Source organism: Athene noctua, chromosome 2, assembly GCF_965140245.1.
Source record: "Athene noctua chromosome 2, bAthNoc1.hap1.1, whole genome shotgun sequence".
In the NCBI taxonomy this organism is placed as follows: Eukaryota; Metazoa; Chordata; class Aves; order Strigiformes; family Strigidae; genus Athene; species Athene noctua.
This window is the reverse complement of record NC_134038.1, coordinates 96,644,034-96,655,692: the sequence shown is the minus strand read 5'-3', so window position 1 is coordinate 96,655,692 and position 11,659 is coordinate 96,644,034. Positions and strand designations below refer to the sequence as shown.

General features: G+C 42.0%; 1 protein-coding gene across 1 annotated transcript; it reads left to right on the top strand.

Moving 5' to 3' along the window:
• The first annotated feature begins 3,161 nt into the window (after positions 1–3,161).
• Positions 3,162–7,878, top strand: GCM2 (glial cells missing transcription factor 2). The gene is made up of 5 exons (XM_074897896.1): positions 3,162–3,203; positions 4,477–4,729; positions 5,105–5,217; positions 6,642–6,767; positions 6,997–7,878. Exons 1-5 carry the CDS (start codon positions 3,162–3,164, stop codon positions 7,876–7,878), a joined length of 1,416 nt encoding a protein of 471 aa, XP_074753997.1.
• The last annotated feature ends 3,781 nt before the right edge of the window (positions 7,879–11,659 follow it).

The following is an 11,659-nucleotide window of genomic DNA, read 5'->3' as shown; positions in this document are numbered from 1 at the left end:
GAAATTTTATTAATAATCTCTCCATACAGGAATTTTGAGCAACTGTATCCCTGAAAAGCACAATTTCAAGGCAGTATTTCTGTACTGAGTACTCCTTTTAACAACTCTTTTAACAGAGAGCAAGTGTTAACTGTTCCCTCCTAGCTATGCTAGATCCAGGTATTACTCGTCTTCTGCACAAGTGCATTTCTGCTACTACCAGCTGAAATCAGTATTGTCCCACTGTGCCAGAAGATAAAACACATTTGCAGATTAAATGCATCTAGTTTACTATGTATCTTAAGAGAGACCTTCATAAAGAATACGTCAGTTTTTAAAATTATAAAAGCACAAACTGCTGATCAATTCTCTTACTAAAGTTGTATTTTGCTGGAGCACTTAAAACACATCTAGAAATTCTATATCATTCCTCAAATGGGACTCATCAAAATTCATCCTCTCCTTCCATTGTCAGCTTTAAAAAAGTGCCATAAACCCATTAAGTCAGGTAATAAGCGAAGCCATGGTCTTAGCTGCTGTACTGAAAGTAACACAATGAAAGTAAGCATTTTCCCCCCACACTCAGCTCACACTATTTTTTTTTAAAAAAAATTCATTTTTGCATAGCCTACAAGTCATCCTCTAGGTCTCACTTCCTTGGAATTCTTTTCTTGATGCAAGCAACCTAAAATCACGTAACTTGTATACAATATTATACTCATCTTATCTACTAGTCCTTGCTCAATAAACAAACTCGTCCCTTCTTGAAGATCGCTTTTAAAGTAGAGCTGAATACACTTCAATAGCAGCGAAACATTTTGGAATTCATTCTTGTCCAGCTCCTGCAGAAATACAGAGCGCTGTTCTTCATTAGTCTGATCTTAAGGCCCAGCTCTATGGGTAAGATTATTTATTATTTATGGTACTCACCTTTTTCAGTGCTTTGTCTAGCTGCTTGAAGAGAGATTCGCTGTATTTCTGGGGAGGCTCTATTTCTCTCTCTTGAAGCAGTTCACTTATTCTCTGAAATCCTTTCCCCTTAAAAGCATCAATGAGAAGCAATTCAAGCTGCAGAGGGAGGGGAAGCAAACAACTAGCAATTAAAATAACTGGGCATTTGAATCATTGCAGCACTGATTATGAGAAAGTACTTGTAATGCTATTTTTAAAGTAATAGGCTTGATATTTATTTGGTTTTACTTCATTTGTTTCTCTACTTTCATTTTACTGCTACATCTGAAGCTGAAACATTAGTCTTAGTCTCCCATAGACAGGGCTTTCAAAAGTCTGTAATCTTAAAGGATACCAAATAGGGAAAGAATAAGCAACTCCTTTAATACACCCACTTTGTAATTCTTACCATGCCCTGCAACTGTTGCAGTCAGTTCTTCCCACTTAAAAAAGATTACACTACATTTCCCATATTAAAATACTAAAAATTCTAGGTCATGCCATATTCATTTAAGAATGCCCCTTTAAATATATATATATAACTACCTGTAAGATAAAGCTAAGGATGTGTTTAAAGGATACTTACATAGTTTTCTGCTCTGGCTGCCATGTTGCCATTCACCTCTTTATTCCGTGTTTCACTTTTTTTCTTCCTTTAAACAGAGACAAAAAAAAACCCAAAGGAAAAAAAAAAAAAAAACGAACAAACCCACAAATCACTTTCTCTACCCAAAAGCTGAAGACCGTTTACTCATCCTATTTCTCCCCCAAAACTAGTTTGCATTCATTATTTCCTAAGGAAAGTTTTAAAAACACCCCAGGCTTCCAAAAGCAAATTTTGATGAAGCCGTAGCAGAGCCCCGCGGGTGTTGGCCCGTGGGGGATCTCACTGTGCGTGTCTCCCCCCAAACCAACCCACCCCGCCCGGCTACTGGTTGCCCGCCGCGGGGAGCGGCGCTTACCTGGGCCACGGAGCAGGAGCGGCGCGGGGGGAGCACGGACACGGACACTCCGGGCTGCGGCTCCGCACTGGGGGGTGCGGGAGCTGCTTCCCCCCTTCCCTACGGCTACACCCGCGTGGGGCGTTCAGGGGAACCGCTCAGCCAGCGCCTCCCACAGCCCCGAATGTCTCCTTCCCCCAACGAGCCTAACTCTCTTCAGGGCTCTGGGAGCAGGAGGAGAGAAAGAGGGGGAGGAAAAAAAAAAAGTGTGTGTGGGGGGAAGGCGGGTTTCGCACTCGCGCTAAAAAGCGGCACCTGTGCGGCGACTGGGGAGGATCCCTCGGCACCCAGGTGATGGGGTTTGACACCCCGACCCAGCAGAGGGGTCCATCGCCCCCCTGTCAGGAGGGTCGGGGTCTGTCACAGTCACAGCCGGCGTTTGCTGCTACAGGCTGGGTTTTATTTTGCACAACTAAGGGTAAAGTTCAGTAGATTTTCAGAGGGGAGGGAAGCGAATGAGAAAATCCTTCAGAACAGGTGGGATCGTTTAAATCGTTTAGCAGCGCTCGGCGTCCAACGATTCAGTCGCTATAATATTGTGTGCACTTTTTTTTTCTTCTGCATCTGAGAACTAAAAGCAAACTTTTTTTCCCCCAAAAGCCCAATTTTTTTCCTAAACAAAGAAGGTAAAAAACGTTACCTGCAGCTTTCTAATAGGTTAAAACAGGATGATCAGTAAAACGGCATTGACTCCGGTTTTGTGTCTTAAACCTGGTGTCATAAAGCACAGAGTGAAGGGAGAACACGCTTAATAACAGTTAACTCGTTGACATCTAAACCTAAAGTGCAGGTGCAGGTGTAGGTGTCATTTAAGCAAGAAGAACTTATTTGTACGGTACGGTGCCTTTGACTCCCCCCAGGGGCTTTTCAAGCAGCAGGCAGCTCCGAGCCGCCGTCGAAATCACACCTGAGGGGTATCCCGAGGGGTCAGGGATGTGCCAGGCGTCGGGCCCCCCCCCCGCTCCTGATAGATTAAACTTCCAGACCCTCAGATTTAGAGAAGTCACGGCCCCCTGTGCTGGGGGGGGGATTTGAGCAAGAGCCCCTTGGCTGTCCCCCATATCCAGGTAACGGCAGCGGAGCCCGCCTGGGGGGCGGAGGGGGAGCAGACCCTGCCCGCCCGGGGCGTTGCTGGCCCGCCTGAGGGGCCGGCTGGCAGCTCCCCCCCCTCCCGGGGACGCCCCGACGGCATAAAAAAGCGGGAGTCGCTGCCCTCCTCTGCCCCCCAGCATGAAGCTCACCTGGGACATCAATGACCCCAAGCTGCCGCAGGTACCGGGCAGGGCGGGGGGGTGGTGGTGGAGTTAAAAACCCTTGGTTGGCTATAACGCGGGGCTAGGCGGCTGGGGTGCCAGGGGCTAAACCTCTCGGCTGGGTAAAGCTTTGCTTTAATGGTTCTCCTGCATCTTTTCAAATATAATTATGTGGGTCTGGATGGGCTGCAGTAGTCCATAGAAAATTATTTGTAATAAAAATGTGGATTTGATACACAGCTTTGTCTAGCTGTAGATTAATCCCTAAAACAGTCTTTAGCTTCAGTTCTTTAGTTTCCTTCTCCCTTGTTCTCTGTTTTAAGAAACGTTGAAAACAAGCTTGGATTGACTATTTTCTGATGCTATAATTCAAGTCACCTAAATATTTCATTGGTTTGGTGATGTGACATTTTTTTGTTAATGAGCACTCCACTTCTTTCTAGCTGTGAGCTCTAAATGTTTTTTTAATTCACAACGTTTTCAATCTTAGAGTTCACTTAATTTTACAGAGCCTATGCAATTATAGGATGGCTTAATGCTGTAAACACTGATAGTTTACCTTCATTTACTGGGATTGCTCACATGTGGTATGTATGTAGTTAAATGAGTGTTGCAGGAACTTGCACTGTAAATATTTGGAGTTTAAAATATTAGTTGTTCTTTCATTGTTCTAGTAATTATATTTTGGTAATGAACTCTAGAAAGCAGGTGAAATCCTAAATTGAATTTTTTTTCTCTTAACCCCTAAGCATATATTGGAATTATATTTGCAATAGCAACAGTTTGTGGGTTTTTTGGCAGACGCATTAGTCAACTCATATTAGATGTACTTCAAGAAACCATTCCTTAGCTATAGCTTCTAATTTCCAGTCTGCAGGTGTATGGTCCCACAAGTAGGAGAATATAAAACTGTGCGTGAGCAGGGTGGCTTCTGTCTTATCTGGGCCCACTGGTGGTAAACCAGTCAGTAAGTTCTGGTAACAAGGCTGATTTTTTCCAACTGGGTAACCTCACTGCAATGCAGAATCTGTGATAACAGAGCATGTTATTACAGATTGTGATGTGAAAGAGGAAAGGATCCTGATTTTCTTTTGAGACATGGAAGGTCAGACTACCTTGCCCCTTTATAGAGCATTTTTGAATAAATGCTTGGGTGCTGACAGAAAAAGCCACTTTCTACCCATTTTGTAACAGGGCAAAACCATCACTTTGAAATAGCCTGCTAATATTCTCTTGCTGTCTTCCTTGCTGCCTTGCCCTCCCCATCTATCCCTCCACATGCCCTGCTGCAGGAGCCCAAGCACTTCGATGCCTTCCAGGAATGGCCTGACGGCTACGTACGGTTCATCTACTCCAGCGAGGAGAAGAACGCGCAGAGACACCTCAGCGGCTGGGCCATGCGCAACACCAACAACCACAACTGCCAGATCCTCAAGAAGTCCTGCCTGGGGGTGGTGGTGTGTGCCAGGAGCTGCGCTCTGCCTGGTGGAGGCCAGCTGCAGCTTCGCCCCGCCATATGCGACAAGGCTCGGCAGAAGCAACAAAGTGAGAGGCGCCCAAAGAGAGTTGGGATGTCCGAGGGACACCACTTCTCTCAGCTGGGCTTGATTTCTAAACTGGCATCACCATTACTTGCATGTAGACTAAGGCATAATTGCAAAGACTGTGATAAATACCTTTCTTTCCAAATTTCATCAATGTTCTTCTTTAAATACTTCAGGGGAAATGGATCCAAAATCTTTTAATGTATTAGCATTTATATCAAGTATGCAGCTCTAGTTCATACCATTCCTTGAATATCATATTTTAATCTGAATTTCAGTGAAGGCTGATCATATTGCTCTTGAGCTCTGTTTACTCTTAGAAAACATCCTTGCCTTTAACCAGTGTCATCAGTAGTTTCTTTATCTCTATTCACAGAGAAAACCTGCCCAAACTGTAACTCAGCCCTTGAATTGATTCCTTGCCGAGGTCACAGTGGCTATCCAGTCACTAACTTCTGGAGGCTTGATGGCAAAGCAATATTTTTCCAGGTAAAAGGCACACATACATATGTGCACACACATATATAAATTATATCATCTATATAGATATTTCTTCCCTCCCCCACTTTTTTTTTCCTCTTCTGTGTAACACTGAGACTGGTGGAGTTCTGGTACATGACTGAATTCCTCTGTAGTACAAATAAAACAATAACATTTGGATGTCTTTTTAAAAGCAGTACTTAAGAGTTAACTATATTCACATTTACATATAACATCATTATTGATGTATAAAATTCTCCTGTCTACAATACATGAATATGAATAGAAATGTTGTCCCACACCCTGAATCTGACCAAGGACTTGATATTTATTTCCTATTAAAATAAATAAATGAGGGAAGAAAAGCCTGACTTTGCATAAGTTGAAATACGAAAATTCTACTTCATGTGAAAATAACCTTTCAATTTTAAGAAGGTTTAAAAACTTGCCAGAAAAAAAGGGAAATTTAGAAAGCTAAAGTTTGGAATTTCATGTTGATTTGTTATTTTTTAGCAATGTTAGGACAAAAACTTCACAAAAATCTTTTGTTCTATGAGATTGCATTCTCTGATGGATGATTTTATTTTTTTCCCCTGACCCACACTGCAGTGAATTCTGTTCTCCAGTCAGTAAATGGAAGCAAAGTGCCTACATTCCCAAATTCTCACCTGTATTATTATATTCTGTTACAGACATGCAAAACCTGAAGATTTTTACCATCAAAAGTTGATAAATCTCTTAGAACTTAATTTCTATTTGAGAAAATAAAGCAATTTTAAGTTTCCCACTTTGTATTAGGGACTCCATGCAGGTCCATTCAGAGGAATGTAACTGTTAAGGACATGTAGAATATACTGTTTCATCATATTAAATATAGCTTTGCATACATATATCTGCATATCCACTGAGTTTCAATAGCTGAGCATTTTTGGATGGCTTTCCAGGATATACTTTTCAGTCCTTTTCAGGAAGGTTTGTTGTTTTTAGAGTAGAGCATATTTTTCATCTGGGGGTGTGAAACCTCTTTAAAGCTTATTTATACTGTTTTAGCAGTGGCTGTTATAAAGCAGAACTGAGATCCTGGGCTGCAAAAAAACAGTCAATCTAAATTTATCTTTTTTTTTTTTTTCCCTTGGTTATAGTTGGCCTCTCCTGAATGTCACAAATATAGAATAACACCTCAGCTTCTTCATCAGCATTGCCATCCTCACTGACTTCTCCCTCATGTTTTCCTTCTATCTACCTGCAAATCATGATTTATTTTATCTACTTATTTTTACATTTAATCTCTCCTTGTTGTTTAGTTTGTCCTCCCCATTCTCCTGTGCCAAACCACAGACTATGTTGTGGCTACATCTCATTCTACTTACTGCATTTTCTCTTCTCTTACACCCTTCCAGTTCACATCTAATTCTTTGCTAATGATAATTTAGGCTAAAGGAGTCCATGACCACCCCAGGCCAGAGAGCAAATTGGAGGCAGAGGCAAGACGAAGTGCAATTAAGAAGCAAATGTCCACTTCTCACCATTTGCAGAAAAGGAGACCTCTAAACTCAGAGGTAAGTCAAGAGTTGTTAGTCAATTAAAAAGGTGTCTTAAGTGAAGATTTCTAGTCAATTAAAATGGTGTCCTAAGCATGTACTGGGGATCCCAGGACAAAACAAAGCTTTACATCATGCTACATTTGTTCATTTGGGATTGAAATGAGCAATAGCACAAATCTTGCGATATAAGTGTGTCTGGGCAGTATTGATTCCCAAATCTCAATGATCTACTTGTTCTTGTCAGGCAGGAAGGTACCACGACAGCAGTGGTTATGCCAACAACCTACAGAATCTGCCCTACATGGATGGCCCAGAAAGGGTCGGTATCATCACAGACACCAATTTTTCAATTCCAACTCAGTCTTACCCTTCACTACAAAACACTGATCTCTACAAAGCATCTTATGACTCAGCCAGTTTCCAAGAAGACCAGCTATTTCCATACCCAAAGTGCTCCAATCCGAGGATCTACGTGCCCAGACCATGCAGCTATGAGTTTGGAGTTCCTACCTTTATAAGCTCCAGCCCTTACCCAACGTTTTACAAAGATCTGACAAGTCCTGCCATCGACACTGACACGCTTGGTTTGAATGGATCTCACTACAATGCTGTTACCACCCCTGATAAGAGCTTTGATAACCCTGGCAGACATTACGGACTGAAACCAGCTTGGGGAAAAACTGGCAGTGGAGACCGGAGTGACTACGGACAGATACAAACAAGTGCTAACCACCCTTACTATGGTGGGGACTACCCCTGCAGGTATGGTCCCAGCCCCTCTCCCATAGCCCCGCCATTGCAAACTGTCATTACAACCACCACCAAGGTGTCCTACCAGGCCTACAAGCCATCCACACTGAAATATAGCGACAACTTCTGTGATATGAAAAATCTTCAGAGCTATACCCACATGGCAGAAAATGTCTCGGGCGCTATTTATTCAGGGATGAAAATTCAGGAAGACTTTGGGATGATAAAGTCAGCGTTGCTCTATCAGCATGACCCAATCCCCACAAAGTCAGAACCAGCTGAGAGTGTGGAGTCGTATCGGTATGGGCCACCACTGGGTAACAGCTATGCTGAGCATGAAGGCCAGACCTTAAGGTTTGAGAGTGCTGAATATTGACCGAATGTTGCCTAAATGGCAAATACATGCAAATGAGAAAATACATGCTCATGCTGACCATGTGCATGCTAAACCCAGTAGTCTGGGATTAGAGGAGAGGTGAGGAAGCAGTACTTCATGACAGCTTATCCCCTAAAATTAGCCTATTTGGAGCATATTTCACATACAACTTCAAACAAGCCCCACCTAATCTCTAAAATGGCACAAGGAGCTGAGCCCCAAGCATGCCTGTACAAAGGCAGCACAGAGGCATGGCACCTCTGGAAGTCAACAGCCACTCTTGATGGGGGGGCATGATCCACTTTTAGCTACAACTCCTACTAGATGCCTCAAGCTTTGAGAGAAAACACTCCATCTGTAAGAAATGAAATGCTTACCGGGTAATGGAAAAAAAGATGAAGGAAGGTGTCTATAGATTATAGTCAACTGAAAGAAGTGACAGAAAATGAAAGAAATAAAAGAAATGAAAGCAAGGCAATTTGCAGAATAATTCACCTGAATGGTCCATTCAGCTGCCATGATCCATTTGATGTATGGAAAGACCAGCTACGTTTCTCTGAAGTGAGAAATGAAAAACCTACATGCTGTCTTCATGTTGCTTTTTGATCCCCTGCATCAAGTGTACAGACTGTCCAGCCCTTCTAGGCAAAAAGGAAAGCCAAGGCATAGCCCTACTGCTGCTGAGAACTAACCCCCCTGCAACACTCGACCTGGAGGCAAGAAGGCTCAGGTGACCCACATCAAGCACGCCTGGCATTGCACAGGTGTCAGGGCTACATATATGGTCCTGGAAACCATTTTCAGTGAAACTTCTTTTTGTCTAAAGGAGTCCGGCAAGCTGGTCATGCCAATACTGCGCTGGTATTAGTGCAGAAATTCATTTTATCCATGAATACAACTCCATCCTGTCTAAAAATGCTGTATCCTAGCTGCTTAGCAGTATAGGTCAGTGCAGCATGCACCTTCCCTGGTTGCCTTTCTGCACTGCATCTCCATTAGATCTTTGTCCTTCCTCCAAGGGACTTCTAGTCATTTTTCCCTCTGCAATCGTAACTGCATGATAGCACCACTCTCCTGGAAGTGAAGCAACCAACAAAACGAGAGGTCAGAAAACAAAATTTGCAGACACCCTGATCTAAGCAAAGAAAGCATAAGGCTTTGGATCCCCAAATTCTTAGCTAATTGAACTAATTCTCCATTGGGCCAGGGAGAAGAAGAAACAGAGGAGTACTACTGGTTTAAAACAGGTATTTTGAAAGCTGCCTCATACTGGGGAATGGAACCTTTGCCCAAGCAGTGTGTGTTGAGCAAGGGAGCTAAGTAAACATAGGGGACTTGTCAGGGTTACAAAATTTATTATTATTAGTTAGTTACCAAGTATCTTTAACTTCTTGGACACTTAAATATTTTTGAAAAATCTGGTTTATGTATATATTTGCTATGTTTTGAGTAACAGCATGCTACTGTACCCTTTCAATAAACATGAAATCAAGATTAAAACCAAAGCACCACGAATGGGAGCAGATGGCTAATTGGCTTCAACACATTGAAACTTGTAATGCTATCATCAAACTGTTAAACAAATCTTACTTGCAAAGCATGGTGTACAAATACCTAAGTTTTAAAAATTTCTGCTGTGGGTTATTTTTTTATATATTTTTATGAAAATGTGCTGTTTAATGTGTGAAATTGAGCCCCACAATAATTTAGCTAATAGCTTCCTCTTTCAGCAGTGGATTTTCCAACATTTTAAAAATTCAAGCCATGTGAAGCTGGAATTTACAAAAAGACTAATTTATCTGCAGAATGCTTACCTTGTCTTTTAGTGTATTTGTCATATACCTCACTTGGCTTTTGTTAAACTCTTAGGTCAATTTTTCTACCAGGTTACTGACAAGAACAGACTCAGCTGAGCAATATCAGTTTGATAATTAGCCCACATGCTAAACTTAAAAAAAAAAAAAATCCCAACCCCCAAAAACCCCCTGAAGACAGATGCGAATTTTGGAGTTTAAGAATACATAACAATATGCCTGTTGACAGAACTGAGATTTCTCATCTTTATTCCATATCATATTGAGGCACCTGGCATGTAGAATAAAAATTAATGTTCACAGCATTCTAAGTTTAAAAGAAAAAGAAACATATTAGAGGGGAATAAGGCAAAACAAAATGACTAAAAGATATGGGAAGATTCACAGCAGATGCAAAAGAAAACTTTAAAGCTCCAAGTTGCTCCATTTTATATTGATTTTAGAGGAGTTAAGTCAAGCACAACTCAAGCTTCAAGTGTATTATAACATTTAGACAAGCTGTGGGGGTTTTGTGCTGTTAACATTACTGGTATAAAACTTGTAGCTGTATGCTTAAATCATTACACTACGCTCTTAAACATAGTCTTTTAAGCAGAACTTTGTACATAGTTAAAATGCAGCCGATCGTGTTAAGATGCTACTTTTTGGGTGTGGTCTTCTAATAAACATGACAGCTGTTTAAACACAGTAAAAATCTATGGTAGCAATTACCTCATTGCATCATCTGTAGCATTAGAACAAATAAAACCACTCTAAAGGTTATTGCAGTCTTTCTTCACTTTTCTCCCTTTCATGCACAAGTGTCTGGGACAAGATATCTGTACGCTACTTTTTTCAGATAAAAGATCATGTGGATAAAGTCTAGTATTGTGCATAGTTTTCTTTCCAAAATATAGAAATGTAAAGGCAATGTGAGCTTCCATAATAAAAAAGCTCAAATTGAAAGCCTCCTTGTTGGTTTCTATAGCTGCAGAATTGACTAAAAGCGTGTTTTTCAAGCAAAGCATCATCTTGAAGAAAGATGTGCTTCCTTTGGCCCCTGAGTAAGCATCTTCTCTTCCATTAATCATGCCCTTCAAGTGCCTTGAGCACATGAGAGAAGCCCCTTGCCAGCCCGCATCCTGTACTGTGACAGACATCTTCATCTAACAAATTCCAGTTGTTATGGCAAAGTCACAGAGGGAGGGGGGGGGGTGAAAGATGCTTTCAAACCACAGCCACCTGTGGCTCTGGCTTCATATGGACTACAAGGGCCCTACTGAAGAAAAGCACCATCTGTCCCCATGCTGAGGCTGCCTGTTGTACCAGAACAGCAGTGTCTTAATGGCCAAGTTTTAAAGCCTAAGTGTTGAAAGGATGCCTCCCAGAGACAAGAGGCCACCTGATAACGTTTTTATACCATGTACCCACCAAATGCAGCTGTATGTCACACATCTGACGGGTGCAACTACACCCGTCAGATGTGTGGGCATGATTTCATGGTCCCATCTCCTCCTGCTGGGACGACAGAGCCTGGCATACTGTCCCTCTCCACGACCATGTGTATCCACCCAGTCCTGCCGAAGATCTCTGGTGAGCCTGAGCAATTCTTTTAGCCCTTGCTCCTCTTCCAAAATCAGGTTACCTCTGGGCTTTTCAAATACACTAAATGCTACAAATGAAGCATGCACAAACTTGGATGTTTTGGGCTTACTGAGCTTGAAGGAGTTGATCTTCTCATTTTGGGAAACAGAGTATCATCTTTAGAGACAGAGGAAATCTTTCCTCCAAGCATTATGGGTGAGAACCAGAGCTGCTCTATAGACACTGGTGATGCAACAGAGCAAAAGATTTCTGAGAATGCTGGATTTTTTTAGGGGGGGTTTCTGGGATTTTTTTCCTGGATTTCTAGGGTTTTTCATTGTGTTTTTTTGGGGGGAAGCTATATGATACAACCAAGGTACTCCCATTCACAAAGGTAGCTCATG

Excerpts from the sequence above, each read along its gene's own strand:
- GCM2 (XM_074897896.1), top strand. The coding sequence starts at position 3,162 with ATGAAGCTCACCTGGGACATCAATGACCCCAAGCTGCCGCAG. Across the intron at positions 3,204-4,476 it reads ATGACCCCAAGCTGCCGCAG|GAGCCCAAGCACTTCGATGC; the intron begins GTACCGGGCAGG and ends GCCCTGCTGCAG. Across the intron at positions 6,768-6,996 it reads GGAGACCTCTAAACTCAGAG|GCAGGAAGGTACCACGACAG; the intron begins GTAAGTCAAGAG and ends TGTTCTTGTCAG.